The 21218-nt window shown below is 39.9% G+C and overlaps 1 protein-coding gene across 3 annotated transcripts in view; it reads left to right on the forward strand.

Annotated features, from left to right (window-relative positions):
- Positions 1–19785, forward strand: part of LOC150081980 (GTP-binding protein 8-like) — a 111912-nt gene extending 92127 nt beyond the window's left edge. For all 3 annotated transcript variants that reach the window (XM_090379877.1, XM_090379878.1, XM_090379876.1), the window contains exons 6-7: positions 8543–8664; positions 19689–19785. In XM_090379877.1, the coding sequence (XP_090236003.1) occupies positions 8543–8664; positions 19689–19773 (207 nt within the window). In that variant the 3' untranslated portion in view covers positions 19774–19785. The remainder of the gene's footprint in view (positions 1–8542; positions 8665–19688) is intronic.
- Positions 19786–21218: the final 1433 nt, after the last annotated feature.

The raw sequence follows: 21218 nt of genomic DNA on the forward strand, positions 1-21218 counted from the left end.
TTGTCTATATAGTTTTCTTTATTAGTAAGACAAACAGATAAAGTATATAAATAAGAGAAAATAATTTACAGCACACAATGTACACTGCTTATTATGATCATGGATAATGTTATCACTTTTATGAAATCCCAATCAGACGTATACTAACATATAGAAAAAACAATGTTTATTGCAATCGGTGCTTTGGTTTTGTTGTCACTTTTTTGCCTTATTACAGTTCATGCATATGCAGTGGAGGCGATTATATAACATTCCATTTTGTTCTTGAAGTCCAACACATTGTGTGTTCAGTTACTGTTGTTGTTTCTTTCAGTTTGTGTGGTTGTCATTACTCTGTGAAAGAAAGTACTAGAGGAAGTCCGTTTTCCCTTGCATCGGTGCGGACACAAATTCTATGTGCTCCGTGTATGTGTTTAATAGCGAATGATATTCCCTACGAACTGTTCTGTGTATAGTATTTATATGATCCTAAGGATACCAGGTACATGGTGAAATTCATCTTTGACCTATGCGTTAATCATTTATTAATAATAATTGAGCTATGGATGTGGGCCATAATACCACCTGACCTTGTTTCAAGGTGATTGTTAATCTCCACTGAAGAGAGCTATTTGACTGGATAGCCTCAGGAGTCGAAAACGGCCACTGCCCCACCTCTTGGAACTCTAATCTCTTAATTCAGCAAAAATACAAAGCTGCTTGCTAACGGTAATAATGATTCAGACAAAGAACACAGCACTTGCAGTAACTCTAGAACATGTGACCTTTGCCACACCTCGGCAGACGAAACCTTAATCTGTAGCAAATCGAAGCACAGAATATGCCTGTTATGCTTGGGGTATTCAAGCCTCTCTCGCTTGTCACCGAGCAAAAGGAAAGGGTTCTTGATGAAATGGTGTCTAAAGAGTAAACAAAAAGGCACCACAGCAATGGCCATTAGGAAAGATAATACCCCTCCTTCCACGGAAAGAAGAAAATGCATCGGTAGAAGTACTTCATACTTTGGAACAGGGCAATTCTGTAACCCCTCACCACTGCACAGATATGCAAAACAATGACTTAGAGAATAAAGAAAGCAATTTTGATAAAGAAGTTAGACATCATTTGGAATATGAGCGAGACCGGACAAATGACCCACCTAACGGTGTTAAGGGAAATGCTGGGAGTTCACAAACGCCGCCCAATACAATCACTGAAAACAAATCGTGTTGTTGTATCTCTCCTGACAACTGCCAAAATGCCAGTCGTTGCAGCTCTGTGGGTGAACAGTCTACACCCCACATCTCAGCAACCTCACTAATAGCCTTAGCAGCATAATAGCGGAAGCATTTACACAATTTGTTTACCCTGTTGCTATGCAGGCTGAAGAGTATATGCACAATTTAGAGGAGAAATTTCCAAAAATTTATGAATGCTTATCTGCTCTACTCAGTATAAACCAAGAACTTCGTGCACAGAATGAGGAAATTAGAAAGGAAATGAGCTTGTTGAAAAACCAGATGATAGACCTGAAGAGCAGTATTATGCTATCAGAGAGATCTGCATATAAATCGTCTCTATGGGGTCCTCAGACCTCAAAGCCAGCTTGCAGAAATCTGGACACCGTATCTTCTCAATTTGAAAAAGGTTGTGTTGACCGTGCATCCTTCTCGACGACTAGCTCTCGTGTTAAGGCTGATAACTGACCAAAACACGCAGTCATGAACACACTGCCCATTACTGTTTATGAATGTAATAGAGAAACAAAAGATTTCATTGAACACCCTTCTGAGAGAAATAAACCATATCTAAATGCACTCAAGCTAAACCTGCCCAAGGAAACAAATGGTGGTCATGTGCCACCCTACGAAGTTAGCTACGATCAGTACATAAATAAAAATACCACATCAAATGCTCTTGAACTGCACTTAGGAAGTCATCGTCAGTTACCCCTAAACAAGCCCGAACCAGTGCCAGGCCTGCAACCCACTTGGTGTTGAGTGCCAAACTGAGAAATAACCACACTACCAAGTGCAAGGCGGCCAGTAGAAACAGTTTGAACAGGAAGGAAACCACTTGGATGGGTGCCACACTAGTCTCGAAGCTTCGGCCTTTCAAACAGGATGGTTCATCACCCAGATTCCCCCCCCCCAGCGGTTTGTTTGCCTCGTGTTTTGTCCCAGACACGTCAGTACAACTCGTCACAGATATACTGATTGAGGAACTTCAGTTAGACTTAAAGATTGAGATTGAACACTCAAAGCATGCCATATGCTTCTTTTTGCATCTATTGAGATAGAAGGCAGTTTGAAATGATTGAAACGTGCACCAAATGGCCCTTCGGCACCATCATTAGGCCATTTTATGATTGTTGTTGTTGTTATTATTTGGTTTTTAGGAGCATTAGCAACTAAGGCCATATTGCTCTGAGATATGCGGTGGTCATTCCCTGACCTTTCCGCATCCTCCGTATTTGATGGTGATTGGCCCGAACCCCGGTCTAATCAAGAAGCGTGTGCTACGCACTGTTGCTCCTTCCCACCTGGCTACGGAGGCGCCCCATTTTATGAAGCACGAAGTAGAAAAGAAATGATATCCTTAAGCGTTCCTAAGATGTATCCACAACAGTCCAGACTCTGACTAGATGATGTATCTCTATATTTCACTAACAACCCAACTGCTCTACATGGGAATAGCCGTAGAAAAAACAAGGTAAATCCATGCTTCGCCCTTAACATACCCATGGAAAAGGGGCTCCCAATGGTCATTGAAAATTGCCCAAAATCTCTGTAATCTCTCTCTCTCTCTCTTTCTCTCTCTCCGAATTTTATGATCCCTGTCATGGTTTCAACATATTGAAGACCAGGGACGCATCACAGATGGATCAGACTGCGTACATCCCTTACCACGGTAAAGAGAACAGCTTCATTCCAACTCCTATTCCAAAATGTGCGATCCATGAGGAATAAACTGAATGAAGTTGAGGATCTCTTGCTGTCCAGTTCAATGGACGTGGTTTGCTTTGCAGAAACCTGGCTTGACCCAAAGAAGAAACACTTTCCTCTACTTGGCCTGCAAGGTATCAGATGGTGTGCACATCTAGAGAAAACCAGAGGGGAGGAGGAGTTGCAGTTTTTTTCAATGAGCAGGTATTTTCTATCCTCCACTGAGTATCGAGCCAGTCTGACTCTTTTGAGGCAGTTCTAGTTACACTAAAAACAATAACAGCCAGAACAATTCTCTCGACATTGTCGCAGTGTATATCCTCCCCCGGTTTCAGACGCACAAGTAGTCGATGAACTCCTCAATTGGCTGCTTAACCATCGCCATTCATTCATTCATCACTGAAACACGTTGTGTGTGGGGATTTCAATCTCCCGAATACTCAGGGAAACCTCAAGAGGAGACTGAGTCAGCGTCTAGGTAAATTAGGTCTCAAACTGGTTAGCACACCACCCACGAGGGGTGAAAGCACATTAGACCTTGTGTTTGTGTCAGCAAATTGTGTGGCTAATCAAAACCCTATGAGCAACATACAGTCTGATCATAACCCCATCATTCTCTCTGCAAATAGAAATGCCTATCACTTCTGGAAGAAGGAAAGTCACAACTAAAACAATTACAGTGCCCAATTACCTTAATCCTGAAAAGTGTGTTAATGTGGCTCAAGCAATCCCATGGGGATGCCATTCAGGAATGTGACCCCGAACTCAGGATTGGCCTGATGACAAGATGGATAGTCACTGTTTTTCTATGCTGCAACAAAGAACCTAACCATCACAGAGCATTCAAAGGCCTGGTGAAATCCAAAATTTTCTGAAAGTTTCCACGTTAAACAGAATTTGCACAAAAAGTGGAAAAACTCCAGCTCACCCTCGGACAGAACTGCCTATTCCAGAGCTAGGGCGCTTTTTATTCAGAACAAGAGGGAGGCGATAAAACTTCACCTAGAGAATACCATAAATAAGGGGAAGCCCTTCCATAAAATCCAATCAAGGACACCATTGACTCACTCAATATGGGCAGTTGGCTCGACCATATAACTAGGTTCGCTGCTCAGCCAGAATCCACTACACCAATGCAATTCTCAATCAATCCGATTTCGACAGACCCCTTAAATTCAGTTCATCTCACCAAATACCAGCTGATCGACGCAACAAATAGCTTATCACCTATGGCCACATCCGGTGCCGAAGGAATTCCTCAGTTTATGCTGAAATGCCTCGGTACATTTGTTGTTGATCCTATCCTGTCCTTATTTAACAAGATCCTTAATCAAAAATTTTTTCCTCCTATATGGCATGTCTATCTAGTAAGACCGCTGCTGAAAACACTCTCTGCTTCTCAGCCCAGTCACTTCTGTCCAATTTCCTCTGCATCATGCCTATTAAAGCTCTTTGAGAAATCTCTTCTGAGAACATTAACCATCCAAATTATGCCACAACAGCTACCGCAGATCCACTATGCTACCGGTCAAGATCCACCACTACAAATCTAGTCACCACCACTACTAAGATCCTCGAGGCATTTGAGCACTGTTCGGAAATCACCCTTATGTATATCGATGTCCAGGCACCATTTGATTCCATATCCGTTTACGCGTTGGCAAGGCTACTACGTGAGTATTACCTCATTGATGGGGACATGCTCTGGTTTATTCAGACAATGCTGGAGAACAGGACCATTATTGTTCGTGATGGCAATCTGTGCTACACCAGGACTATCACAGCTGGAGTCCCACAAGGTGGGGTCCTGTCCAGAATCTTGTTCTCAGCTGTTCTCGTGCCATTCATGATGAGCCGAACTGGTATCATCACCTTTGCCGATGACATAAAACTGCTTACTCCCATCAGCCCTGGAGACACTGCTGAATACATCAATGCCTTAATCCTTCAGAAAATCCGGAACCTTGAGTCCTTCCTTCCTCTCTGGTTTCAGACTTCACATCAATCCTGAGAAGTCAAAACAGTTGACTTGCTCTCTCAAACGGAGCCCAACAATAGTGCAACCCACTTTAAGAGGATCTGCAATTTCTGCCGTTCAACAACATACAGATCTAGGCGTTATTTTTTATCGAAAGCTCTCCTTTCTACTGTACATAGACCACTTGCAAATAAAGTTCTGTCGACTCCGGTGGTTGGTTAAACAACAACTTATGCACGTCCATGACCAGGCTGTTGGGCCCAGTTATATTAAGACATGTTTATCCGGTCGTATTCTATGGCGCCAAAGTCTGGACTTCAACTGCTATGACCCATCTTAGACAGATTTTTGTGGGGGAATTCTGGCTACTGAAGTAGGCCATATGGAAATTTCAGCTTCTCCCTACACCAAGGACCCCAGATGGCAGCAGCTCTTAACATTAGATGCCTTCCTGCCATCATTCATGAGAGATGACTCATCTTTGCCATCAAAATGATGGTCGGCATTATTTCAGTACCAGATTTCTGGGCTAATTGTGGTTGGAGGATCCCAGTTCCAGCCTTAGGGCTAATCCAATCCGACAGGCCATTCCGAACTGGATAAAGCTATCTGATCAGTTCCTACCCATGCAAATGCTGCAAGACATACAGTCCTTGTATGGCGACGTCTACAAATTCACAGTCGATAAGGAATATAGGCAGAAAGTACTTTGTCGACTTCCTTCCCAAGGCCATGTCAGAGGACATTAGAACCTGCTCCCGGGGACCTATTCATCACTGCCATGGATCCATCACCCCAGTGTTCAAACCTTTCTGGAGTTATAATGCTTTTTTTTTTTTTTTTTTTTGTGTTTATTATGTTGTGTAATTTCTTTTATGTAAACCCCTGTCTTGTAGCCATGAAGAGAGTTGTATACAGCAATGTGCCTTCTGTATACAGGGTGTCTCAAAAATATTGGTACAAACGTTTAGGGGAGGTTTGGTTTGGTTTGGTAGTTGTTGGCGCATCGGCTTCTGTGGCCATAGTGCACCTCCCAAGGTTTTTGCAGTACTTTGATCCAAGCCCGAGGCGGGAATCGAACCCGCGACCTTTGGGTTGCCAGGCAGGCACTTTACCCACCTGGCTAGCCCGGTCGGCATTAGGGGAGGTAGGTAACATCTAAAGGAACATGAATCGTATAGGAACCCATAACCGGAAACGTCATCGTAAGTCGGTAGACTGTGCTGTTCATCAATTCGCGAGAGGGAAAATTTCTGGTTTACTCATTCAAGCAGTAGTCACTGCACGAAGAGCATGCATTGATATACGAACTGTGAGCTGGCAAACATGCACCTAGTGTATAGATTAGCAGAGGGCAATGGACAAGCCGCCCAACGAATTTATGGAGAACGCTTCCCAGACAGACATGTACCGGACCACCGTTTGTTTGCGCGTGTGCATCAAAATTTGTGCAATTATGGGTCATTTAGAGGTAACAGGAGTAGTGCGGGCAGACCACGTTCGATGCGAACTCCCGCCATGGAAGAAAGTGTTGAATGCCGTCCAGAATAATCCTACTACCAGCACACATGCCGTTGCCTCTGCCTTAGGAGTGTCTCGTTGCAGTGTACAGTGTGTCTGGCACGATGTTTCTTTACACCCCTTTCATCTCCAAAGGGTTCAGTTACTGCTCCCCCAAGATCATCCTACACGTGTGGTTTTTGCGCAGTGGTTTCTCCAAGAAAGTGTTCAAGACTTGAATTTTCTAGCCTATGTTTTGTTCACGGATGAGGCTTATTTCACTCGGGAAGGCTTATTCAATCAGCACAATGCTCATGTGTGGGCTCACGACAATATATATACAGAGTATCTCAAAAATATTGGTACAAATATTTTGGGGAGGTAGGTAACATCTAAAGAAATGTGAATTGCATAGGAACCCATAACCGGAAACGTCACCGTAAGTCGGTACATGGCACTGTTCATCAGTTTGCGAGAGGGAAAATTTCTGGTTTACTCATTCAAGCAGTAGTCGCCGCACGAAGAGCGTGCATTGATATACAAACTGTGAGCTGGCAGACATGCACCTAGTGTATGGATTAGCAGAGGGCAATGGACGAGCTGCTCAATGAATTTATGGAGAACGCTTCCCAGACAGACATGTACTGGACCACCGTTTGTTTGAACATGTGCATCTAAATTTGTGCAATTATGGGTCATTTAGAGGTAACAGGAGTAGTGGGGGCAGACCACGTTCGACGTGAACTTCCACCATGGAAGAAAGTGTTGAATGCCTTCCAGAATAATCCTACTACCAGCACATGTGCCATTGCCTCTGCCTTAGGAGTGTCTTGTTGCAGTGTACAGCGTGTCTGGCACGACGATTCCTTACACTCCTTTCATCTCCAAAGGGTTCAGTTACTGCTCCCCCATGATCATCCTGCACATGTGGCTTTTGCTCAGTGGTTTCTCCAAGAAAGTGTTCAAGACTGAATTTTCCAGCCTATGTTTTGGTCACGGATGGGGCTTATTCAGTCAGCACAATGCTCATGTGTGGGCTCAAGACAACCCACATGGTGTGTGCTCCCATGCGGCACAACATGCCCATTATGGAAGGTGTGTTTGTGACCATTTGAACAGGCATTTTGGGCGTCAGTGGATTGGCCATGGTGGACCCATGGCCCCCATGCTCACCTGATTTAATGACCCTTGATTTCTTTCTGTGGGGGCCCTCAAATCTATTGTGTATGAATCGCCTGTGGAGACGGAAATGGATCTCGTGGCGAGACTCGTCTGCGCTGCTGCTACTGTCAAAGAAACTTCAGGTGTGTTCGACCGTGTCTTCCAATCCATGCTGCGTCAGTGTCACGCATGCATTGCGTCTCATGGTGGAACTTTCGAGCATCTGTTATAACATCATGAAATGCATCCATCTCGTACTCCATTGTTAATATTATGTCAAATAAATGTTTGCCACTAATTACTGTCTTGTGTTGTTTCTGCTTCTTGTGCCTCTGCTACTACTTTCCCGTGACATTTCTGGTTATAGGTTCCTATGTGATTCACATTCCTTTAGATGTTACCTACCTCCCATAAACGTTTGTACCAATATTTTTGAGTCACCCTGTATAATAAAGAGTTCTTCTTACTTCTTATACTCCTACCAATCTGATTGTGTTACAGTGGAGCATTTTTCCTTTTCTAATTCTTTCTTTTAATATTTTCTTTATTTGTTTTGTATAGTTTGCATGGATTTCCAGAAACATTATGATAGTTTAATTTTTATTGATGATTTTCTCAAAAAAATAGTGGACAGTCAAATTAAAGCATTTTATATTATGTGATGATTTTTATGTTTTCTTTCTGTCTACTCCCACCTTTTAATGTACACATTTCTGCTCTGCATCAGTAAATAGTGCTGAACAGTTGCATTCTTTTTTCATCAGTTATTGTTATCATTTAAGCAGTGTTCCAAAAGTGATCACAATAAACAGTTGTCCACTGTAATTGGAAAATTTTATAAACTGTACTGATGATGAGAATGCTTCATTGTTATTGGATTTCCTAACAGTTCATTAACAAGAATAAAAAATGTCATTCGTAAGTTTTGTTCTAGAAATAATAATACTTGCACAAATTAAATAAATAATTTATTTTTTAGGTAGTTTTGACAAAAATAGACAAAGCAATTACATCCCGACGGTTACATAACATATTTTCTTTGCAAAAGCTTAGAAATAATTTTAAGTCAACTTGTTGTTTTCCTCAACCTTTCATGGTAAGGTAAGTATTGTCTTTAGTATTTATTTATTTATTTGTTCTAAAACAAAAAGAAAAAAAGTTTTAGCATTATTAAAAATCAAGTTAGTTTTCATTTATTGTTTTAAACAAAACCAGTTCTTACTTTGTATTTTTGTAAAATTATAAATATTATTGTTCATGTTTATACCCACATGCTCTACCAAAATAGAAATTTGTCAGAATGAAATTATAAAAGGGGGATATCTTCATTTTGGTGTCCTTTTCTGTATTTTTTACTATAATGGTGGTCATTATATGTTCTCTGTTACATTGCACATTCACAACAGGCAGAATTCACTCACATTCTGCCTAGCTATCCTTCAGCCCATGATAACTGCAGTTCTATACCACTCACATTTCACTCATTCTGTGATTCTCTATCACTTGTCGTTTCAATCAAAGAAAAGTAGCAAAGATTTCTTTATTTACGTAAACATTAGAAGGAAGGAGTTGAATCACATTGGTCCACTAGATATGACTGGATTACTTGTTGATCCTGCTCAGATTGCAGACACTGAATGGGTATTTTGTATCTACATTCACACATAAGGCATTTTTTAGGGATGGATATACCAAAAGTGAGTCAAATTCTGGCAGGGAGATGAAGGAGAAATTGTTAAAGGTGGAGGAGAAATTGTTAAAGCTAAACATAAAAAAAAGGCATCTGGGTCGGATGCAATTTATCCAGTTATATTAAAGGAGGTAGAAAAAGAGGTAAGCAAACCTTCAGTCACGATTATGAGAGAATTCCTGGATTCAGCAGGATCCCTGTGGAGTACAGATGTGCAAATGTATCTCCAGTTCACAAAGGGGTGATCAAAAGGAGATGTGAGTGATTACAGACCTGTTAGCTTGACTTTGTTCCAGAGAAAATCTCCATATTTCTTCTCATCAAAATTCTCATTATTTTACCATTAGCATTAGTAGAAGCATTTGATGCAAGAAAGCAAGCTTATGCAGCATCAGCCAAAAAAAAAAAAAAAAAAAAAAACCACTTCCACTTCACCCCTCTGTTCGTTCAAAATACCTGTCCAGCTGAGCCTTAAACTTATTTAGGCTATCAACTTCCACGACAAGGGATGGAAGTTTGTTCCACCAACTAACTACCCATTGGCTACAGGCAAATTTCCACACATCTATCTTACATCTGCCTTTCCTCAATTTGAATTTATGCCCTCTCAGGTGATTATTCTGAGCGAGAGGAAGAATCCCATCAGCATTGAGCATGCTCAAACCATTCAAGGCTTTATACACCTCTATCAGATCACCTCGCTGGTGCCTAGTCTCCAGACACTGTAATTTGCAAAACTTAAGCCTTTCTTCGTAAGAGCACCCCTTTGTTCCATTCACTAATTTTGTTGCCCTTCTCTGTACTCGTTCCAGCAGCTCTACATCCTTCTTGAAATGAGGCTCCAGACCTGTATACAGTACTCTAGGTGTGGCCTGACCATTGCCTTATACAAGGGAATAATCACCTCCTTATCCCTGCTAGAAAAATTCCTATATATCATTGACAATACACCATGAGCTACTCTTGCAGCCCGTCGGCACGGCTCAGAGAACTTCATATCTGCCTGCACAACCACCCCCAGGTCCCTTTCATTCTCTACCACTGTCAGTGTAGTACCACAGAGTTGATACGTTGCTCTGGGCTTGCTGTTACCCACGTGTAGTACTTTACATTTGTCAATGTTAAACTTCATTCGCCACCTCTCAGCCCATCTGTTCAACCTTTCCAGATTCTGTTGCAGCAGCATAGTGTCAGTAGTGTCCTTGACAACCCTGCCTACCTTTGCATCATCTGCAAACTTCGACATTAAGCTTGATATACCATCATCAATATCATTTATGAATACAGAAAACAATAAAGGACCCAACACTGAGCCCTGAGGGACTCTACTAATAACATTAGTCCACGACGAGCAGTGTCCATTGATTACCACTCTCTGTATTCTCCCCCTCAGCCACCCCTTTATCCACAGCAGCAATTTGCCTCCAATGTCACACTGCTCCAATTTGTGCAGCAGTCTTCCATGTGCAACAGCATCAAAAGCCTTTCTAAGATCCAAGTATATAATATCAAAGTTATTCCCTGCATCCAGTTCTTTTGTGACTGCATCATAGTATCTAATCAAATTGGTCAGGCAAGACTTCCCCTTAACAAAACCATGCTGTGTCCGAGCTATAACTGAAGTCTTGTCTAAATGATACACACTAATTTTCCTAGGACAGAAGTTCAACTCACAGGTCTATAATTACTTTGTCAGCCTTTGATCCTCCTTTGTGAATTGGGGTCACATTTGCACATCTCCAGTCTGTGGGTACCTCCCCTGAGTCCAAGGAAGCTCTCATAATTATGGCTAAGGGTTCGCTTACTTCCTCTGCTGCCTCCTTTAATATAACTGGATAGATCCCATCCACCCCGGGTGCCTTTCTTGTGTTTATCTTCAACAATTTGTCCTCCACTTTACTCCAAGTTATTTCAAGATTCTCTAGCTTACTGCTAGAGTTGAATACACCTCTGGCTTTCCCCGCGCTAAATAACTCCTCATGTGTGAATGTCGATGCAAAATATTCATTTAGTTTGTTAGCTACCTGAGCAGGATCATCAACAGTTGACCCATCGATATCAAGTGGACCAATCTGATTCATCCCCTTCCTTCTAGAGTTTACATAAGTAAAGAACTCTTTGCTGTTTTTCTTTGCATCCCTTGCCAAAGATTTCTCGTAATCTGCCTTTGCCTGCCTAACCTCCTTTGTAACTTGGTTACAGATCAAGTTGTATCTATCATAGGCTTCTGTGTCATGTGTTAATTTGCATGTATCCCATGCATGTTTCTTCTCTGCCATATGCCTCATCAGTTCATCTGACATCCATTTAGGCTTAAACCTTGAACAATATTTCTTAGTTGGTATGTAAAGCCTAGTAGCTTGCAAGATAAGTTCTTTGAATGCTTCCCATTTTGAATTTGCTGTTGGTAACATCGTCAGTTGGTCCCACTGTATAGATTTAAATACTGTCTCAGACCATCGTAGTGTCCTTTACGAAAGCAATAACCCTTCCCTTTACCCCTGATGGTAGTTACCTCTTTGAGTAAATCCCACTTCAGCACACTGTGATCACTGCCACGTAGTGGTTCATTTATCTGCAGATTCTTAATGCATGACGAATCGCTGCTGATAATCTAATCAAGAGTATTCCTCCCTCTAGTTGCCTCCCAAACATGCTGATGTAGAATACAATCATCCAATAAATCCACAAAAGCGTGCTAGTGTGTGAGTGACCAGCCCCCAAATTCCAGTCAATATCTGGGAAATTTAAATCTCCCATTATAAGACTCTCTGATTTACTGGCCCACTCTATTTCCCTGTACAGTTTCTTATTATACTCATCAGTAGGCCTATAGCACGCTCCAACTCTCAATTTTGATCTCCCAATGCTTATGTCACACCAAACTGACTCGACACTGCACTGTCCAGCGATGTCCACTGGCTTCACTTCCTTGGATTTTATGTATTTCTTAACTAATAGCATAACCCCTCCTCCCTTCCTATCCAGTCTATTCTGTCTGTAGACGTTGCTCCCCAAATTCCAGTTCTGCATTCCTTATATCTGTGTGACACCACGTCTCTGATATTCCAACAATATCTGCCTTTGATGTTTTGAGCAATACCTCAAATTCATCAAATTTTTTTACTAAACTCCTAGCATTGGTGTACACTCAAGTATACATGCACCTATTTCTATTCTTAGCTACCCTAAAACAACCCATGTGTTTACTTGTACAGCAATGACTCCCAGCATTCTCTGAAATATCCTGCATCTTGTTTTTCAGGCTTCTGCTCATTCCAATAGAAGCAGTGCAAGAATCTCTTTCACCTCTGCCAGTGGCTACTGTTAATCTATTAGTCTTTGTCTCCCCCCAAGCTAGCAGTTTTCCGACCCACCTAACACTGCCTCAATATCATCAACAAATATTCTTGCACCCTTTCTATTTAAGTGTATCCCATCCCTATAGAAGCAATCTCTCCTGTTAACAAGTACAGTCCAGGCTGAAAAAAATTCTACCCCTTGAGCCTTGTACAATCTTTCCAGGGCCGAATTGATCGACAAGGCTCTCATCATATACTCCCTCCTATCGTGTCTGGGCAGAATTGCAGACACTTTCAAATTCAACTCTATTTCACAGCTTTTTTTCAACAGTGACCTGTACTTGTTAAGCAATTCTGCTGGTCTCCTACTCTTGATATCTGCTCTACAACGTCATCAACCCTTGCCCCTGGCAGACATACCCTGGTCCTGTTCCACCTATCCTTTTTACAAAGCATGTTCCCTGTTTCCCTGACAATAGAGTCACCAACAACTACTAGTTCCTTTGGGACCAACGCATTCTGCCTTGGGGGTTGCCGCTGTGTTGCGCGATGTCCAAGTGCAAGCTCTGGCATTGAGTGGGCAGCTGAGAGCCTGATGGGCCCTCAATAATTTGTATTGGATACCTCATTTCTGTCCCTTTACTGAACCTACACTCACAAGCCAAAACATTGACCATCTCTCTCTCTCTCTCTCTCTCTCCATTAGTGGATGCAGCCCACAGTACGTAAGAGTGATGTCACCGTCCGGTGCAGCATGTATAATGATGGCACAGGTAGTGCACGTGAGGTCATCAGTATGAAGCCAGTGCAGTGGGGAAAGAGAACCCAATGGAGTTTGAACAGTGAAATCACCGGGCTTGGTGAGTTCACTGTTCCATATATGCCCCATGACATGCAGGCATTTGTTGACTATTCTAGGGCGGTCGTAGTGAAGGTGTGGTGGGAATGGTCTGAAGATGGACACACAAGCACCCAGCATACCAGGATGGGGGAGCCACCACTGATGGACAGTCTAGGTGAACAGTGGTTGGCACATGATGTTCGGGACTACAGATAGCTCACAATACCTCAAGTAACAACAGGTTATAACTAGGATGCACATAGAAAAGATTCCAAGCACATCATGCAGTGGATGTGCTTGCAGATAGGCCTACAAAGTAGGAAACCTGTTTATGTGCTCTTTTTTTTTTTTTTTTTTTTTTTTTGGCTGATGCTGTATAGGTTTGCTTCTTGCATCGTATGCCACTGCTAATGCTGACGACCAAATCATTGACACCTCTACCTGCAATGAGCACAATCCTCAGATATTGGATAACCGGAAAAAGAGAAACCTGGTCTGATGAATCAAGGTTTCAGCTCCATCATGCCGATGGATGGGTGCATATTTGATGGTGAGCAGATGAACAGCTGCAACCAGACTGCATGGTTGGATGAAAACAGACCAGTAGCAATGGTATCATGGTTTAGGTGATGTTTCTGTGAATTGCCGAGTCCTCTCATCCCCATTGAACATACCCTCACTGCCAGATCCTACTTCAGCATTTTAGGATTAAGTTTTGCACTATGTGGGGACCGTGTATCCAGATGGCACTGGACTCTTTCATATGCCCCATGTCACAAGGACTGTATTGAATAGGAATGGTTTAAGGATCATGCCCAGGCGTTTCATGTGCTCCACGGGCCGCTGAATTCCCAACATCAATCCCATTGAACATTTGTGGGATGCGATGAAACGCAGCTTTTTCTAGTGCCTTGCTCTTTTGCTGAATTTTGGCACTTCCTTTTGTCCAGGTGATTCAGGATAGACACCTTCCATGGTCTCCTGGAGCCTATGTCGTACTGGGTGCAAGTGATTATCATAGTGAAAGGCAGCCCAACACGCTATTAGGTAGGTGATCATAATGTTTTGACTCATGAGTGTATACTAGTCCTTTCTTGTTATACCCTCCTTTCTTTTCCTGTCTTTTGTTCATTATTTTCAACATCACTTTTGCTTTGTGTTATCAAACTAATCATTATTAGCATTTTTTAATATTCCAACTAATTTTTTTTCTTGTAATCAGAATAGTTGAAGATTACTGTTATGTCTATCTATCTGTATTTTGTATCACCAAACAAGCTAAAGAACAGAGAAACCTATTAGTGGTTTTCTTAGAAAACAAGGAACTAATAATTTCGTTAGAGGGGTTAGTGGGTATTTTGAGGCTCAAACAGATCCTAAATATACATTTCTATTGAAATTTTAGAAAAAATCCTTAACAATTATGGTAATGGACAATTTTTCTACATTTAATCATTATATTAATCTAATTCTTAATTAACATTTTCTGGTTTAGAGTTTATATTTAGGGATGGGGAGAAATGCTGTTTACACTTTTGAAAAGTTAATCTTGGTATATTTCACGTATTCTGTATTTTATTTCCTTCATATTTCAATTTTATATAATATTTAAAAATTGCAGCACTTTTAAAAAAGTGAGCTCCTTTTTATATACTAATACTTATGCTAAATGTCAGATATAGTTGTTATCTCAACATGCTGAAATATGCAAAAGAATAACAACTACTGACATTTAGCATTAGTGAAATGATGCATGAAAGCAAGCTTATACAGCATCAGCCAAAAAAAAAAAAAAAAATCATCCCGACACCTTCCATTTTATTTATTCATTCCCTCCAATAGTTTGTCTGTCTAGTTCTTCCTCAAATTTATTTAAGCTGTCAACTTCAACAACAGATGTAAGTTTCTTCCAGCAATATCAATCACCTGCTGGCTAAAGGCAAACTTCTGCACATGTATTCTGCAACCTTCCTTCCTCAATTTGAATCTGTGCCCCATCATGTGTGTGTGTAGTCTGAGCTAGAGGAAGAATCCCATCAGAATGAACTTGTTCAAAGCCTTAAATACTTCATTCAGAACACCTAGCAGGTGCTGAGTCTCCAGATGCTGCAATTTGCAGAACTGAAGCCTTTCTTGGTAAGAACACCCCTTGTTCCCCTCATCAATCGCATTTCCCTTCTCTGTGCTCAAGCCAGCAGCTCTACATCCTTCCTAAAGTGAGGCCTCCAGACTCAAGACTCCAGTGCTCAAGATGTGGCCTGATCATTGCCTTACAATAGGATAATCACCTCCTTATCCCTGCTAGCAAAATTCCTGTATATCATTGACAAAACTCTGTCTGCATTACTCAGAGAACTTTACATCTGACTGCAGGTGTTTTTCATTTTCCACTACCCTGAGTGTAGCACAGTTGGTATGTTACTCTGGGGTTACTACTACCTATATGCAGTACTCTGCATTTTTTAATGTTAAACTTCAATTGCTATTTCTCAGCCCATCTGCTTAACTTTTTTAGATCCTGTTGCAGTAGCATATTGTCACTTTTGTCATTAACCAACTTGCCAACCTCTGTATTGTCTGCCATCTGCAAACTTGGATATTAAACCTGATATAACTTCATCAGTATCATTGATAAATATAGAAAACAACAGGGCCAACACCAAACCCTGAGGCCCTCCACTGTTAACTTTAGTACACAAAAAGCAGTTCATTGATTACCAGTCTGTCTTCTCCCACTCAACTTGCCCTTAATTACATACTGCTCCAATTTGTACAGGAGTCTTTTATGTGCAGCAGTATCAAAAGCTTTCCAGAAATTGAAGTATATGATATCAAAATTCTATATTATGTAGCACATAGTGGAATGGGAGGTAAAATAAAATTATGAGTTGTAGTTAAACTAGGTTTAATGTTAAATACATATGGTAAACAGTAAAAATGGAATATGTTAGATACATACAGTAATCAGTAATACAAAAAGCTTTTGGGCTTTTTGTTGTCCTTCATCAGTTAATCATTGGATTGAAAGTTTTGGGAACATAGAACTTAAGAACGTTCAATGTCAGTGAATTGCGTGATGCAACAACTAACTGTTGGAAGTTGAAGTCTGTGGTTGTGACGTATGGGAACATTGCCACTGTTTATCAGTCATGAGAATGGTTGCTTCAGTAATAGGATGAACATGATATCCTCGGTTTCTGTTGACGGAAGTATTAGAGCACTTGATGTGCAGTGACTCCAACCAGGTGTGGCATTGGTAATGGTGGGACCGATCAACAACCATGACATCGCGGCGTGATCAATGTTGTGTCGGTTGGACCAGAAGTGCTCAGCTATCCGACGGCAGGGTCATTACATGCTACATGGTTGCTACAAGTATACATGCACCTGTTCTTACTCTTAGTTACCTTAACACAGCTGATGTATTTATTTGTTTCATGTTGATTCCCAGCAGTCTCTGAAATTCCCAGCACCTTGCTTTCAAGGCTGCAACTTGTTCTAGCAGAAATAGTGCAAGAATCACTTTCATCTCTGCCTGCAGCTATTGTTAATCTATTAGCAGTTTTCTATTAGCAGTCTGTTAGCAGTTTTCACCCCCACCTAATACTATCTTGATAACATTAGCATATATTCTTGCATCCTTTCTATTTAAGTGTATCCCATCCCTGTAGAAATAGTCACGCCTGTTAAGAAGGGCAGACCAAGCTGAGAAAAATTCTACCCCACGAGCCTTGCACAATCTTTCCAGGGCTGAACTGACTGACAAGGCTCTCTCATGTATTCTCACCTGTTGTGTCTGGGCAGAATTGCAGACACTTTCAAATTTAACTCATGACTTATTTTCAATATTGCCTGTACTTAAGTAAGTCTGAATGTCTCCTACTATGCTTAATGTCATTAGTGCCAATGTGTACAACAATATCACCTTTTGTGCCCTTAAAAGATAATATCTGCTCTATTCCATCAACTTTTGCCCATGGAAGATATACCCTGTTGTATTACATTTGATTAATATATGCAGTGTGTTCATGGAAAACCATATGTTAATGAAATGTAAGCTAACTGAACATTAATTTCTTATATATATAAATAGAAGTTTCCCAAATACGTTCCCAAAGATTTGCAAATAATTTAATTTTTTATTTATACATTTTTCATTGATATGTATTTTATCAATCATGAGTAGTCAGTGAGCAAATTACTTCTGTGCAAGTGGAAGTAATTCACTGACTGGTCAACCTATTTTCACATTTTCATAATTTACTGTTGTACTTATTGTTGATCGAGTTAACTCACAGTTGATAGACACCGTGGCTCCTTCACTTGTTGTTTTCGTTTTCTCTTTAGATGTACAGTCAGTCCTCGTATAGTACGTGTTTACACTACACGAATTCGATCATACACGATTTATAAATAGGGGAACGATATCTTATATAACACGAACCGAATTCGCTTATGCACGATTTGCCTTTGTGTTTACAAGAAATGGCAGTCGAACGCGGAATCACCCCAACTGAACACAACACGATAGGAATGAAGAGAAGATTCTGAAAATGTATTTATGTTTTTTATATCAGTGAAGGGGAAACACATTTCACCATAATAACGTAAAAACGAACACAATTCCAGCTATCGGTATAATCACAAATGCAATAGATCGAGTTTACTACCAGTTTATAACAGATTCCACTCGCAGAAACGCAACTGGAAATTGTTTTTATTGTTTTATGGTAGTAACCCCTAGAAATGTGCTTTAGTAAAATGTGAGGTGTTAATAGTGTATCTCTGCCTTTACGGTATTGTTTATTCAGTTGCTACACGCACGCAGCTTTGTTTATCAAGCGTGCCTCCTCTTTTTGTAATTGTGCTTTATTCCCTAAAAATGAGTAAAATACTTAAAAGGTGTGAAAAGGAAACGACCTGGTGAAGACACTGCAGATTCAGAGAGAAAAAGAAAAGCAATATCGATAAACAGAGGCGGACTGGGTCAAAAATTCTTACCCAGGAAAATTTATAGTGGCCTCATACTATGGTTTATGACCAAAATCACACCGGCCTCTGGCCCACGGGGTTTCCCCGGTAAGGCTTATGGCCAGTCCGCTTCTGCCGATAGAGAAAAAATATGAAATTGTGAAACGCTTTGAGCGAAATGAAAGACCATGTGATATTGCACGTGCTACAGACCTAAATGAGGCAACGCCGAGAATTATAAAGAATGCAGAGAAAATAAAAACTTTGATAGCAGGAACAACTCAGTGTAATTAAAATCCATTAGATTAAGACACAAAGAATTGGAAGAGATGGAACGGCTGTCATCTGTTTGGATAGAAAATCAAACAAAAAAGTTTGCTTACAATAGAAGCAAAAGCATTAGCAATATTTTATTACGTAATAGTCGTAATAAAATACTTACGTATTACTTAAAATATTTAAGTAATTAAAATGCTTGCGTATTACGTATTTTATTATGTATAATAATAAATAATTGTAATAAAATACTTACGTATTTTAATAAGATTATTTATTGTGTTTGGTAATGTTTTGGTTACAAATGTGTGTTCAATCTTGGGTGGATGGCACCTAACCCTATTTTTCCCATAGGGCCTGTTGTTTATATTGCACGATTTTGCATTGCACGAGGGTTTCTAGGAACACAACTATCGTGCTATACGAGGACTGACTGTAATTGTATGTCTTTTCTTTTTCACCCAGCAGTTCCAAGAGCACCAATACTCTACTTTTTCTCTTTTCACTCATCTCAACCATATGGTAAAAAAATACTCCTTCAGGAATTACTGTTAGACTAAAACTGTGAAACTGAGAATGCATAGCTACAACAGGAATACTCGAGACTGCAAAACAATACTGATAGTGAAATAAAATCTTTGTTTCAGTTTCATTTTTGGATTTATAAGGCATATCTGCTTCTAATCTCGTAAATGAATTTTCTGTGTATGCTCCAGGACAATTACAGGGATCAGAGGAACATATAATTATAGTAGTTTCAATGATAACATCATAGAATGCCAAAGATGCGAAACTGTACATATATCAGGTACAGAGTATCAATATGGAATATACGTTAACTGAACATTAGGTGTATTTCCAAATATATGCTGTTTTTTCAGTTATGATGTATGCCTTTATAATGATCAGCTGGAGGTAGTCTCTAGGTATATTTCTTAGTTTAGAGCTGCTTTTGTCAAATTATATTTAGTAGTGTTTGATTTTAGTTTTTATATTAAAAATGATAAATGATTGCTTTATTTCTTTTTCTTTTTTAAATTTTTAGTGCAATGACAATGGAAGGGATTGGTTGCTTTCAGGCCTTCATTGCATACATCACAGGCAATCTTAAATTGCACCAGAACATATGAAGTATTTATTACTAAAAATATGATGTGGCATCTGAAATTTAAAACATAAATATATAATAATTAAAAATTCTCTGCTCATTGTAACAATAATTGTTCTGCCACTCTATAAATAAAGACTTCTTAAATTTTTATTCACATCTTCCTGATAAAGATTTGAAATGCTATGTAAGTACAGTGATTGGGTGCATTTAAAATTACAATATGAATTTTTCAGATAGAACTGTAATGTAAAATAATGACCACTATTGTTAAAATACTGTTTTCCTGAAGCAGCTTTTTTTGTAAAAATATTTTTAATAAGTTTAAAATTTTAAACTTAAACTTTAAAAAATAAAGTTTAAAATTATTTTTTGTAATAATAAGCTTTAAAATATATTCATAATTTTTTTTTTTTTTTTTTTTTGTAATGTCTTAATGCCTTTTTTTAAACTTCAGCTGTTCTTTACATGTAGGTAAAATTAGGTTTTTTATATAAATAAATAATTTTATTGTACAGTTCAAACCCAAAGAGAAAGAGAAATTAAAAAAAAAACCTTTAAATTATTTAAAAAATGATTTATTGTATATTCCAGCATATGTCAGCTTTGACCCTCTATCTTATAGGTATTGTTTGTATCTTATGGAGTGATGTTTTACAGTAAAATCTGCATTAGAACTACTATCTACTTTTTAATTCAATTATTTCTGCTCTTTTAAAAGTTCACATTGTGGTATTTTATTCTGATGCACAATAAACTGTGAAGAAAGCTGCATGTGCATACAGTACCTCCTTATGTAGGATCATGAAACCAAAACCTACAGGTGTAGGTGACCCATGACATTGCTGTTATTGATGCTGTATGGGTACATGGAAGACTTTGATTATATAACAGCTGTTCCTTGTTATCTGTTCATTACTGTACTGTACCTCAAATTGGTTTCTCTGTAAACACAGTCTCATATACACTGAGTGATCACAGAATTATGACCACCTCTATGAAAACTGAATACGACCCATTGACCACGTGAGGTATGAGAGTGCGGAGTCAATTGACCCATGTAGCATAGATAAGGTGCCACTGGTTCAGTAGGTAGTAAAATTTCGAGCGTGATGGGTAAAAGGAAGAATTTATTGGACTTTGATAAAGGACAGATTGTGGGTTCTCGAAGAGCTGGTGCCTCGATTTCCCAAACTGCTGAGGTGTCAGAGAGCCGCCGTAGTTAAAGTGTACCAGGAATGGCACCAAATGGTCAAATAATGACCCAACAGCGAAAGGCTGATGTTAGAGGTGAGCGCCGGGTCCGACGACTCATACAGGCAAACAGGCGCAACACTCTTGAAGAGTTGATTACCCAATACAAGATGGGCTAACCCAGAACAATATCTGGCATGACCATGCGTTGCACTTATGGGCTATACCAGTAGATAACCCATACGGCATCCTCTCCTAACCAAGGTTCATCGG

Source organism: Mastigoproctus giganteus, chromosome 8 (assembly GCF_048544385.1).
Source record: "Mastigoproctus giganteus isolate SK-2022 chromosome 8, ASM4854438v1, whole genome shotgun sequence".
Classification (NCBI taxonomy): Eukaryota; Metazoa; Arthropoda; class Arachnida; order Uropygi; family Thelyphonidae; genus Mastigoproctus; species Mastigoproctus giganteus.